The sequence below is a fragment of the Eumetopias jubatus genome, unplaced genomic scaffold, assembly GCF_037043125.1.
Source record: "Eumetopias jubatus isolate StellerSeaLion01/CBP00866 unplaced genomic scaffold, mEumJub1_p1.0 scaffold_9, whole genome shotgun sequence".
Taxonomy (NCBI): Eukaryota; Metazoa; Chordata; class Mammalia; order Carnivora; family Otariidae; genus Eumetopias; species Eumetopias jubatus.
In genome coordinates, this window is record NW_028274815.1 from 95452009 (window position 1) to 95466482 (window position 14474).

A 14474-nucleotide genomic window follows, 5' to 3' on the forward strand; every position below is an offset into this window, starting at 1 on the left:
GCAGTTTTGGGATGCAGTCTTTTGGGTTTTCCACATAAAGTATCATATCATCTGCAGAGTGAGAGTTTGACTTCTTCTTTGCCAATTTGGATGCCTTTGATTTCTTTTTGTTGTCTGATTGCTGTGGCTACGACTTCTAATACTATGTTGAATAGCAGTGGTGATAGTGCACATCCCTGCCGCATTCCTGACCTTAGGGGGAAAGCTCTCAGTTTTTCCCCATTGAGAATGATATTCGCTGTGGGTTTTTCATAGATGGCTTTTATGATATTGAGGTATGTACCCTCTATTCCTCTACTCTGAAGAGTTTTGATCAAGAAAGGATGCTGTACTTTGTCAAATGCTTTTTCTGCATCTTTGAGAGGATCATATGGTTCTTGTTCTTTCTTTTATTAATGTATTGTTTCACACTGATTGATTTTTGGATGTTGAACCAACCTTGCAGCCCAGGGATAAATCCCAGTTGGGTATGGTGAATAATCCTTTTAATGTACTGTTGGATCCTATTGGCTAGTATTTTGGTGAGAATTTTTGCATCCATGTTCATCAAGGATATTGGTCTGTAATTCTCCTTTTTGATGGGATCTTTGGTTTGGGGATCAAGGTAATGGTGGCCTCATAAAACGAGTTTGGAAGTTTTCCTTCCATTTCTATTTTTTTGGAACAGTTTCAGAAGACTAGGTATTAATTCTCCTTTAAATGTTTGGTAGAATTCCCCTGGGAAGCCATCTGGCCCTGGGCTTTTGTTTGTTTGGAGATTTTTGATGACTGCTTCAATTTCCTTAGTGGTTATAGGTCTGTTCAGGTTTTCTATTTCTTCCTGGTTCAATTTTGGTAGTTGACACATCTCTAGGAAAGCACCCATTTCTTCCAGGTTATCTAATTTGCTGGCATAGAGTTGCTCATAATATGTTCTTATAATTGTTTCTATTTCTTTGGTTTTGGTTATGATCTCTCCTCTTTCATTCATGATTTTATTTATTTGAGTCATTTCTCTTTTCTTTTTGATAAGTCTGGCCAGGGGTTTATCAATCTTGTTCATTCTTTCAAAGAACCAGCTCCTAGTTTCGTTGATCTGTTCTACTGTTCTTTTGGTTTCTATTTCATTGATTTCTGCTCTAATCTTTATTATTTCTCTTCTCCTGCTGGGTTTAGGCTTTATTTGCTATTCTTTCTCCAGCTGCTTTAGGTGTAGGGTTACGTTGTGTATTTGAGACCTTTCTTGTTTCCTGAGAAAGGCTTGTATTGTTATATACTTTCCTCTCAGGACTGCAAAGATTTTGAACAGTTGTGTTTTCATTTTCATTGGTTTCCATGAATTTTTTTAATTCTTCTTTAATTTCCTGGTTCACTCATCCATTCTTTAGTAGGATGCTCTTTAGCCTCCATGTATTTGAGTTCTTTCCGACTTTCCTCTTGTGATTGAGTTCTAGTTTCAAAGCACTGTGGTCTGAAAATATGCAGGGAATAATCCCAATCTTTTCAGACTGGTTGAGACCTGATTTGTGACCTAGGATGTGATCTATTCTGGAGAATGTTCCATGGGCACTAGAGAAGAATGTGTATTCTGTTGCTTTGGGATGGAATGTTCTGAATATGTCTGGGAAGTCCATTTGGTCCAGTGTGTCATTTAAAGTCTTTATTTCCTTGTTGATCTTTTGCTTAGATGATCTGTCCATTTCAGTCAGGGGGGTGTTAAAGTCCCCCACTATTATTGTATTGTTGTCAATGTGTTTCTTTGCTTTTGTTATTAATTGCCTTATATAATTGGCTGCTCCCATGTTAGGGGCTTAGATATTTACAACTGTTAGATCTTCTTGTTGGATAGACCCTTTAAGTAGGATATAGTGTCCTTCCTCATCTCTTATTACAGTCTTTGGTTTAGAATCTAATTTGTCTGATAGAAGGATTGCCACCCCAGCTTTCTTTTGGTGTCCATTAGCATGGTAAATGGTTTTCCACCCCCTCACTTTCAATCTGGGGGTGTCTTTGGGTCTAAAATGAGTCTCTTGCAGACAGCATATCGATGGGTCTTGTTTTTTTATCCAATCTGATAGCCTGTGTCTTTTGATTGGGCATTTAGCCCATTTACATTCAGGGTAACTATTGAAAGATATGAATTTAGTGCTATTGTATTGCCTTTAAGGTGACTGTTACTGTATATTGTCTGTGTTCCTTTTAGGCTCTCTCTTTGCTTAGAGGACCCCTTTCAGTATTTCTTGTAGGGCTGGTTTTGTGTTTGCAAATTCCTTTAGTTTTTGTTTGTCCTGGAAGGTTTTTATGTTTCCCTCTATTTTCAATAACAGCCTAGCTGGATATAGTATTTAGTGCTCTGAATATATCATGCCAGTCCTTTCTGGCCTGCCAGGTCTCTGTGGATAGGTCTGTTGCCAATCTAAGGTTTCTACCATTGTAGGTTACAGACCTCTTGTCCTGAGGTGCTTTCAGGATTTTCTCTTTGTCTCTGAGAACTCATAAATTTTACTGTTAGATGTTGGGGTGTTGACCTATTTTTATTGAATTTGAAGGGGTTCTCTGTGCCTCCTGGATTTTGATGCCTGTTTCCCTCCCCAAATTAGGGAAGTTCTCCACTATAATTTGCTCCAATATACCTTCTGCCCCTCTCTCTATTTCTTCTTCTTCTGGGATCCCAATCATTCTAATGTTGTTTTGTCTTATGGTATCACTTATCTCTCAAATTCTGCCCTCATGGTTCAGTAGTTGTTTATCTCTCTTTTTCTCAGCTTCTTTATTTTCCATCATTTGGTCTTCTATATCACTAATTATCTCTTCTGCCTCATTTATCCTAGCAGTTAGAGCCTCCATTTTTGATTGCACCTCATTAATAGCCTTTTTTATTTCATTTTGGTTAGATTTTAGTTTTTTTATTTCTCCAGAAAGGGTTTCTCTAATATCTTCCATGCTTTTTTCAAGCCCAGCTAGTATCTTTAAAATCGTCATTCTGAACTCTAATTCCAACATCTTACTACTGTCTGTATTGATTAGGTCTTTGGCAGTTGGTACTGCCTCTTTTTTTTTTGTTGAGGTGATTTTTTCTGTCTTGTCATTTTGTTCAGAGGAGAATAGGTGAATGAGAGAACAAAATGCTAACAGCGTAACAATGACCCCAGAGAAATATATACTGAACAAATCAGAAGAAACCTGAGTCTGGGGGAAAAGAAAGGGATGAAAGAAAAAATAAAAAAAGAAAAAGAAGAAGAAAAAGATTTAAAAAACAAAAGAAAACAATGAAAACAACATTATCAAATATAATCAGGCTGGTGCATAGATCAGTGCCACACACTAGATTTTGGGGGCATTTTGGTCTGTTAGAAAAAAGTGTCTCCCAAAATTTTAAAGAAAGAAAAACTGTTAATATGATGAAGGGATGGAATATGACTGTAAAGATGAAAATTATAAAAGATTTTATAAAAGGAATTGATAAGATAAGAAGTTGGTTGAAAAAAGAAAGAAGAGGATTTAAAAGAAAAAAGGGGGAGAGAATGTGATCAGGCAGGAGACTAGAACAAAGCTATACACTAGAGATTTAGGGTATATTTTGGTCTGTTAGAAGAAACTATATCCCAATATTTTAAAGAGAGAACAATTTATACATATATATACACCAAAAATAAGGTTAACTACTATGAAGGGATAGAATATGATTCTAAAAATGAAAAATAAAAAAAGTTTTAAAAAAGGGATTGATAAGAGTTGGTTGAAAATGGGACAAAGAAAAATTCAACAAAAAGAAAAAAAAGATAAAATTTAAAAAATTAACTTTGAAAGACTAAAGAATCATGGGAAAAAAGCCATGAATCCTACGTGCTGTATTCGCCTAGTGCTGGCGTTCTGCCGTTCTCATTGATCGGTAAATTTGGTCTTGGCTGGCTGTTCTTGCTGATCTTCTGGGGGAGGGGCCTGTTGCTGTGGTTCCCAAATGTCTTCACCGGAGGCAGAACTGCCCTGCCCTTGTAGGTCTGGACTAAGTAATCTGCTGGGGTTTGCTCTCGGGAGCTTTTGTTCCCTGCAAGCTCTCGGCACAGCTTTGGAGGACAAGAGTGAAAATGGCAGCCTCCCAATCTCCGCCCCAGAGGAGCCGAGAACTCCGGGCCCCGCTCCTCGGTGAGCCCCCAGAGAAAAGCAGTCAATCACTCCCGTCTCCCTGGTCTCCGGCTGCACTCCATGCTCACCCGGCCTGTGACCAAACATTTCTATCTCTGGCTCACAACCCCGTGTGGAGTCTCCAAACCCAGCAGATCCCTGCGGTGCACTCCCGCGCCGCTCCCCCCGGGGGAGGAAGGGGAGTCTCCCCGGATCTGCCACTTGTTGGGTCCCTGCTGGAGGAGCAGTGGCCCGACTGTGCCGCGGATCACGGTTTATGGCAACCCCAAACTGAGAGCCCACTCCTCAGCTCCTCTCTGCAGCTGGCTTCCCTGCTCTGATACCTGGGAGCTCTGCCGCACTCAGGCACCCCTGGTCTTTCTGTGACCCCAAGGGTCCTGAGACCACACTGTCCCAGCAAGGGTTCCACCCCCCCACTTAGCCACTGGAGCGACGTCCCTCAGTGGATCCGACTTCTAAAAGTTCCGATTTTGTGCTCCGGGGCTCTATCACTTGCCAGAAGCGGCCAGCGGAGGCCCCCTCCCCCGCCGTCTATCCTCCCAAATATCACCTCGGATTCACTTCTCCGCACGTCCTACCTTCCAGAAAGTGGTCACTTTTCTGTTCAGAGAGTTGCTGCTATTCTTTTCTTTGATCTCCTATTGAGTTTGTAGGTGTTCAGAATGGTTTGACCCCTATCTAGCTGAATTCCTAGGACCAGATGAAATTTAGGTCTCCTACTCCTCTGCCATCTTGTTCCTCCTCCAAAATATAAATATTTTTAAAAGGAGGTGTGGCAGATTCTACTTTCCAAAGACGGTCACAAGAGTAATTTGCATCCCGCATGCTCTTTGGCAGACAGAACTTGCCATACCCACATCAAGAAGTGGAGTCCATTTCTCCAACCCTGGAATCTAAGCATGCTCTGTAACTGCTTTGGCCAATAGAATATGGTAGAAATGATGCTATACCAGAAAAGAGAATCAATTGAAAACTCTCAGAACTAGTAAGAGACTTCCAAAATGTGGCTGGATATAAGATCACAATTACAAAAATTAGTATTTTTCTCACATAGCAAAATAAACATTTTAGAAAATACAATGAAAAAAAAAGTAATCACAATACCCAGAAAAATACAAAACAAGTAGAAATAAATCATAAATGTCTAGTACTGTATCAGTCAGGGTCTTAGCAGGAAACAGATGGTATGTTCAAATTAGGATAACAGGAGGTGGGTTTAACAAAAAGACTTTTCACAAGAAGGGGCAGGGCACAGGGAAACCAGTAAGGATAGTGTAGCAGCAATTGCAAGCTATCACCACCCTATGTGGGTGGCATGGGAGGTACTAGTTACTAGAGTCCAAACTGAGAGGGTCCACCTTGAAAAGGTCAGGGAACTCAATGGAGACACCAGCCAGCTCAAGGCATCCCAACCTCACTCCCCTCCCTTCCTCTCCTCAGGGTTCCCCATTGGCCAAACCCAATTAGAGGCTGAGGGGTGAAGGCACCCATGATGTTACCCACCAGGTCAGGCTCCCTGGGACAGAACAGGGCAGAGAGTAAACCTATAGGGGAAAACAAAATACCTGGCACAAGAAACCTGTATGCTAAAAGCCACAAAACTTTAGTGAAGAACCCAAAAGAATTTAACACCACCACCGCCAAAACAGGAAGCCATGTTCCTAGAAAGTCTCAGTATTTTAGTTGTCGATTCAACCTAAATTGTTCTATAAAAACCACGAAGGTGCAAATAAGTTCCTAGTAAGTGTTATAAGGCTTATCTGAAAGAGGAAATGTCTTATTAAAAGCAAGAGAATTTATATATAAAAAAAAAAAGATAAGTGAGAAAAGACTCCCCTACCAGATATACCAGACATGATAATACAACAGATATTGACAAATGAATCCATGGAACAGAACAGGAGAATTTAAAAATAGACACAAGCACATGGAAATATAATCATGTAAAGGTGTCATTTTAAATCAGCAGGAAAAGAATGAACTGTTCAGCAATAAATATTTAGGAAGAACTGGTGGTACATTAGGAAAAAAATAAAATTACTTGTCCAATTGACCATACGCGTGCACACACACACACACACACAATGCATGTAATTAAGTGCAAGGAAGACTGTAGGAAGGGATTGATGCCTAACTATTAATAGTAGTAATCCTTTGAGGATAGCATTAAGACTTTTTGGGGGGTCCTAATGGAAGGTTATTTGAATTTTTAAAATATGAATGTTTTCATGTATTCTCTGTCATATTTTAAACTGAAAAAGAAATGGGAAATTGAAAGTCAACCAAGTGGGATGCAAGCAGATGATGATTTATATCCTTCCGAAAAATTTATAGCCTTCAAAAAAAAGGGCATTCATATTAAATACGAAAAATGAAAGACGCATTGTGTGCTAACTCATGATATAAAAAGGCATAATCCAGGAAATCAATGTCTATTTTGCAATTTACCATTTCATCTCTGATAACTGCAATGCCAACTATTTGTTCTGCAACTTCAGCTACAAATGCCTTCATTGGTGTTCCATCCTGAAAAGATAAGCATGGATTTTAAGACCTTTAAAAATATAACTATCAAGGTTTCTCTAAAGAGTCAGTCGTGGGCCTTAAGCATGGTCACCTAATGACAATAACAGAGCCAACATCCATCAGTACTTACCTTTGGACCATGTACTAAGTTAAATGTCTTCCCTGTGTTCACTGAATCCTCATTCCTACAAGGTAAACATTATCACTACCTCTATTTCACTTACAAGAAAATAAGGCTTGGGGGGCTGAGGAACATACCAAGACTTCCAGCTAGTAAGGAATGAATCTGTGGTTCAAACCACAGTCCCTTTGACTTGGAATCCGTTTTCTTTAGCTCTACATCAGTGGTTCTCAAAAATTATGATCTCAGGACCCTATTCCCTGAGGACTCCAAAGAGCATGGGGTATGTGTGTTAAAGCTATCTATCAGTAGTTTCTGTATTAGAAATTAAAACTGAGAAAAAGTTTAATTTGTTTATTCACTTTTGTTTAATTTACTAATTAAAACAAAATTTAAAATTTGACAAAAATATTTAGAGAGGAGAGTAGCATTGTTTTATATTTTTGCAAATCTCTTTAATGTCTGGCTTAATGGAAGGCAGCTGGATGCTCATATCTACTTCTGCATTCAATCTGTTGCAATATGTTATTTTGGTTGAAATAGATGAAAAAAAAATCTCTCTTCACAAAGATACAGAGTTGGAAAGCAGAGAAGTATTTAAACAATCTTTTCAGATAATTATGGATATTCTTCTCTGATGCTCCACCAAAACTCAACAAGTGGTACTGTTTTAAATATGAGCTGCAATGTGGAATCTGAAACCATATCAATAAACTGGTATACACTGTCACATTAAAACCCAACCGTCTATTCTGCTGTTTGAATGAATCTTTTACCTATGCGTGATTTTGTAACATCATGTTTTATCTAGAAAATATTGGTTCACCAAACTTACACATATTTCCCAAATGTTGACCTATGACAAAATATCAAAGCATCACATTTGATAATATCACCACCAGCTTCATCAGAACAATTTTTAAGTTTTTGGAAGCTGTCAAGCTCATGATGAGAGATACTGATTTTCCAAAATTCTGATTTTTTATTGAAAGCTTGGATTTTGTCAGAGGGAACAAATGCTGTCAGTTGTTTCCTTGGAGAGACAGCCTCACTTCATTCATTTTTAAGAAAACGTCTGGTCTCCAAGACTGAATAACCACATTTTGTTTGCCAGCTGTTCTTTCACATAAAAATTGTGTTGCAGGAGAACGTCAGCATGAAGATCAAACAATTGCAGAAATGCTTTCTCTTGAAACAAGCAACAACTTCAGTCTACAGCAGAAGAGCTAACGTTATGTGCATTTCTCATTTTGTCACAACAGAACATTGAAAATATAGGTACCTAAGGATTGAAGTTTAATAGAGTTAATAATTTTTACTGCTTCAAGTGAAACTGGCTTTTCCTTTTCTTTTTTTTAATTGAAATTTATAGGGAGATAGCTGCAGACTCACAAGCAATTTTAAGAAATAATACAGAGAAATTCCTTGTACATATTGCCCAGTATCCCATCATGATAACGTTCTGCAAAACTCTAATATATTATGACAAGCAGGGAATGCACATTGCTGTGATTGTATGTGTATCAAGTTCTACACAATTTTATACCCTGTGGAGGTTCCTGTACCCACCACCACAGTCAAGGGACTGAACGGTTCCAACACAAAGATCCCCTGGGTTGCCCTACAAGAACCATACCCATCTACTCCCTGTCCTCTTGTCCTTAACCCCTGGCAAGAAATAATCTCTTCTCCATTTCTAAAATTGTGTTATTTCAAAAATGTCAAATAGGTGGAATTATATAGTATGTACCCTTTAGGGTTCAGCTCCCTCCCATCCCCCAACTCAGCGCAATTCTCTGCAGATTCATCCAAGTTGGTGCATGCATCAACAATGCATTCCTTTGTATTGTTAAGTATTACTCCGTGGCATGGATGTGCCACAGTTCACCCGTTCACCTGTTGAAGGACATCTGGGCCAATTCTGACTGCTTATGAACAATCGTGTACAAGTCTTCATTTCTCTGGGATAAATGCCCAGGAGTGCAATTACTAGGTCATATGATTGTTTCATTGAGGTTTTTGAAGAAACAGCCAAAATGTCTTCCAGAGCAATGGTATCATTTTACATTCCCACTGGCAACATATAAATGATCCTATTTCCCTGCATTCTCCCTAGCATTTAGTGGTGCCTCTCTTTGTGTTTTAGCCAGTCTGTTGCTGTGCAATGCTATCTTCACTAGGCTCTCTTTTCCTTATTGTTACTATGAGTGAATGGCGATGAAGAAACCGATGAAATCTGGTGCCCACTGCCTTGATCCACACTGAGGCTCCCAAGGTTTGCCCACCACTGCATTTGCACCATCAGTGTGAATATAAATACAGTGGAAAAGGTAAATAGTTCCTTATTCTTATTATGCAAATAGTTTTCACTTCACAGAACCCCCCTGAAAACTGATGTCTCAGAGACCCCTATGACTCCCTAAACCCCACTTTGAGAACAGGGTGATACATCATACTGCATTGGCAGGTCAGGAGGGAAGGAGCAAAAAAATGAAAAAAAAAAAAACAACAAAAAAGATCAAGACAAACCAAAACAGAAAACATGTGCTAGAGTGAAGTTTTATTTTAATTTGATGCCTTGATAAATATTAAATATTTCACTGTGTTTAGGTGTCTGATGTCTCCCTCTTGATGACTTTAAAATTTAACTAAAGTGCTTATTGAAAAAAGCCAATAACTGGAAACTCCCCCAAATGACAGGAGAAAGAAGAAATAAGTTGTGGCATCTTCATGCAATGAAATACTTTACAGCACAATATGGGTGAATCTCACAAACACAGTGCTGAGCAAAAAAACCTGATACCAGAAAACATACTATGTGATCCCTTTAAATAAAGTTCAAAAACAGGCATAACCAATTTATGATCTTAGAAGTTGAGGTGGTATTAACCTGGGGAGAAAGTAACTGAATGGGAGCATGAAGGGGACTTCAGGCAGGCTGGGGTTAGTCTGTTTCCTGAAACAGGCGCTCATTAATTACATGGTATATTCAAATTGTGAAATCTATCTAGCTCTTTATTGGTTATAGTTCAATAAAACTTTTTTTCAAAATAAAATTTATCACAAAAGTAACTAAGCATTTCTCTAACTACATCCACTGTTCCATGTCTGGTTAAGTAAACTGTCATGGTCCTTAAGAAAGCAGCATTAACATTAGGACCACTGCTAGCTTGTCCTTTGCGAGGGCAAAAGTATAGTATAGTTACTATACTAGAAAGAGAACCTAACACTGCCATACAGGTGTTTGACAGCCCATCCATTACCTGAGAATGTAGGCAGCTCAACAAAAAAGTCTAGACAGAATCACCATCCAGTAGGGTCAAATGGGATCCCACTGTCCTAAGTCTGATATCCAGTGTTGCTCGGTGAGCACCAGGCACCCACAGATTCCTGAACTACCATTCCCTAACCTCAGTCAGATCTGCCTATTCTAAGTCCTGAGATCTATCCTATTCTGGGATACTTGTCTGGATCAAGTCCGCATTTTCCATGCCTGTGATAAGGATTTAGAATATCTAATCAGCACCCCACCTTGGGGCCACCAGTGAAGAGAACATCCTCACATCCTTAAACCCCAGTCTCCTTTGTTTTTCTTTTCTTGCTCCCATCTTCCAACCTCACCTCCTCCACTTCTCACTGTACAGTTCTCCAACTATCTCCAACTGAGATCCAAGGAAACTTTAAGGTTGATCCTACGTGGGTCATAATGGCCCATATCACAAGGAAAAGGAAACCAATCTGGTCATAGCAGGTACTTACATGGTCTCTGCGAGCCTCATTGTATTGCTTTAAATCCTCCAATATACTTTTATTCAGCATGAGAGTGCTAACAAGATTTTCAACACCAGGAGTATCCAACAAAGTGGCTAATCTTATTTTAATAGACCTGCATGTGGAGAGATACGGTTTTTTTAGGTGAAAGTACAAAAATATGTATTCCCCCCCAAAATGAAGACAAAATTATAAAATATCACATAAAATAAATATCCAGTATATATTTTATATATATATGTTTATATATATGTTTACATATATATGTTTATATATGTTTAAATATATATAAAATATTAGGGTTTGGTTAATTATAAAAGTAACCCATTTCATTCTAGAAAACCTGTAAAACACATGCAAAATAGTGCAAAGAAGAAGGTAAAAATCACTGATATTTTCATTAACCAGAGACAATACAAAGTTACATTCCAAATGCATTTAATTTGAAATGTGCAGAAAGATGGGGCAGTCTAACATGGAGACATAGGAAGATCCTGAACTCATCTCCCACAGACACACAGCTACATATGGAGTAATGCCCTCTGAAAAAGACCTCAAAACTAGCTGAATGGTGCCTTCACAACAGGCAATAAAGGGCCACATCAAAATGGTAGGAGAGGCAGAGACACAGTCTTGCCAAAAACCTCACCCTGGCACAGTGACCCATGATCGGGAGAGATCTCATGAATATGGAGCTTCCCCTTGAGGAGTAAGGGGTTAGTGCCCCACATCAGATACCCCAATCCTTGGGACCTGCACCAAAGAGATGAGCTCCCTAAACACCTGTCTTTGCAAACCATTGGGGCTTATACCTGTAGAGACCTGAAGGGCTGAAGGGACATAAATAAAGATATTGCTCTTGAAGGAGTCACATGCAGACTCACTCACCCAGTGTAAAAGCAGCAGTCTGAAAAGTACCTACACTATATGTAAAGGAGATTCATTTGCTAATCTTAAAGCATCTGCTGGAGGGGGTAGGAGCCTGCTGGAACTCTCTCCGGGGACAGAGGCCCTGCAAGGTGTCATTTTTGTGTTCCCGTTTACTTTGCTAGTGCCAGAAGGCACACACAGTCCCTGCACTATTCCACTGCCCCACTAAAACCAGGAGACACATGTGGCCCTGTGCTCTCTTGCTGCCCACTAAAGCTGGCAGGCACACCCCAGCCCTGCACTTTCCCGCTGCCTTGCTAAAACTCTCAGGCATGCGCAGTCCACACAGGGGTCTCTCCTGGATCACCTGGCTCTAGTAGCCAGGGAGGCTTGTGTTCTTGGGTCCCATGGGACTGTAACAATCACAGAGACTGTTCTTGGCAGGATACCACCCCCAGGGCACTGCACAGACAGTGGACTGAAACACACCCCGGTTTTTCTGTGAAAAAGGCCTATGTACTCGTCCTGGAGCTCCAGCCTGAAGGGTAGGCCTCAGGTTCACCACACATCTAGCAGCTATGGAATATTCTCAGAGAAAGTAGGCCAGGGGATGCCAGCTTTGTGCTCTCACTCAGCCTTGCTACAACTTGCCAGTAACTCCCAGAAAAGAGCTTATACACTCATTTGAAGCCCTAAATTTTATAAATGTCACCCAAGAGACACCTCCAAACTACCTGGTCTGAAGGCCAGCAGGATTTATGACTGTAGTCCCACAGAACTGCATATATTTGCATACTTTGAAAGCTGCTGCTTGAGGGTCTGCTTGAGGGTCTGCTTGAGGGTCTGGCTTCCAATCAGCCTGGAAGTCAGCAATGAATGAATTCTCCCTTTGGAACACTGACAGGCTTGGCACACTCTCAACAACTGGGACATATCAAGAATAAATCAGGCTGCTTGGACAATCACAAAGGGTCAAGAGACAACCAAGAGCTAGGGCAAGGTTAAACAATAGGTTCCTCCCCTATACAAGGTCACTTCTTCAAGACTGGGAAAGGTAGCTGTTCTGCCTAAAACAGAAACAAACACAGACGGTCAAGCAAAATGAGTAAACAGGAATATGTTTCAAATGAAAGAACAAGAAAAAAACCTCAGAAAAACTCTTAATGAAATGAAGATAAGTAGCTTACCTGATTAAGAGTTCAAAGTAATGGTCATAAAGATGCTCACCAAACTTGGGAGAAGTATGAATGACCACAGTGAGAACTTCAACAGAGATAGGCAATAAAGGAAAGTACCAAACAGAAGTCACAGAGCTGAAGAATACAATAACTGAACTGAAAAATGTGCTAGAAGGGTTCACCAGCAGACTAGATGAAGCAGAAGAAAGAATCAGTGATGTAGAAAACAGGGCAGTGGAACTCACCCACACTGAGCAGTGAAGAGAAAAAGGAATGTAAAAAGTGAAGACGGCTTAAGGGACCCATGGGACAACATCCAACAGAATAACGCTCGCACTATAGGAGTCCCAGAAGAAACAAGAAAGAGAACGGGGCAAAAAACTTAGTTGAAGAAACAATGGCTGAGAACCTTCCTAACCTGGGGAAGGAAACACATATCCAAATCCAGGAAGCCCAGGAAGTTCCAAATTAGATGCACTCAAAAAGATCTACACTAATACACATTATAATTAGAATGCCAAAAGTTAAAGATGAAGAGAGACTCTTTTTTTTAATTTTTTTGTTATGTTAATCACCATACATTACATCATTAGTTTTTGATGTAAAGAGAGACTCTTAAAAGCAGCAGGAGCAAAACAACTTGTTATGTACAAGGGAACCACCCTAAGACGATTAGTAGATTTCTCAGCAGAATCTTTACAGGCCTGAAGGGAGTGACAGGACACATGGAAAGTGCTGAAAGGAACATACTTCCAACCAAGAAACCTCTGCCCACCAAGGCTATCATTCAGAATTGAGAGATGAGGAATTTCCCAGACAAGCAAAAGCTAAAGGAGTTCATCACCACTAAACTGGCCTTACAAGAAATATAAGAAAGCATACTAATTAGCAACAAGAAAACATATGAAAGTAAAAATCTCACTGGTAAAGGTAAACATATAGCCAAGGTAGTGGATTACTCACTTAATAAAGCTAGTATGAAGGTTAAAAACCAAAAGTAGTAAAAATAACTATAACTTCTATGATTAGTTAAGGGATACACAAAGTAAGATGTAACATGTGACATCAAAAACACAAAACATGGGGTGGAGGTAATAAAAATGTAGACCTTTAGAATGCATTCAAGCTAAGCTGCTATGAACTTAAGATAGAGTATTATATATATTGTATATATATGTGTGTATATATATATATACACTAGTGCCCCTTCTTTTCAGCTTAAAAGAGTCCCTTTACATCTTGCCTGTAAAAGAGACTCACTTCAGAAGTAAGGACATACACGGACTGAAAGTGAAGGGATGGAAAAAGATGTTCCATGCAAATAGAAATTAAAAAAAAAAAGCTGGGGTTATATCAGGCAAAGCTCTAGCTATATCAGACTAAACAGGCTTTAAAACAAAGACTGTAATAAAAGACAAAGAAGTGCATTAAATAATGATAAAGAGGTCAATCTAACAAGAGGATATAACATTTATAAATATTTATGCACCTAACATAGAAGCACCTAAGTGGGGGAAATTTATAGCAATACATTTATAGCAGGGGACTTTAATACCCCACTACATTAGTGGATCATCCAGACAGAAAATAAAAAAAGGAAACATCAGCGTTAAATGACTTGCTGGACCAGATAGACTTAATGTAAAGATATACAAAACATTCAATCCAAAAGCAGCAGAATACACATTCTTCTCAACTGCACATGGAACATTCTCCAGGACAGATCATATGTTAGGCTATAAAACAAATTTAAATAAATTTAAGAAGATTGAAATCATATCAAACATCTTTCCAACCACAATGGTATGAAACAAGAAAGTTATTACAAGAAGAGAACTGGAAAAATCACTAACACATGGAGATCAAACAACATGCTGCTGAAC

General features: G+C 39.3%; 1 protein-coding gene across 1 annotated transcript in view; it reads right to left on the minus strand.

Annotated features, from left to right (window-relative positions):
* The window catches only part of CFAP61 (cilia and flagella associated protein 61), a 294422-nt gene that overhangs the window by 177551 nt on the left and 102397 nt on the right, over positions 1–14474 (minus strand). The window contains exons 13-14 of the mRNA XM_028123773.1: positions 10532–10658; positions 6574–6651 (exon numbers count right to left, since the gene is read on the minus strand). Coding sequence (XP_027979574.1) covers positions 6574–6651; positions 10532–10658 — 205 coding nt within the window. The remainder of the gene's footprint in view (positions 1–6573; positions 6652–10531; positions 10659–14474) is intronic.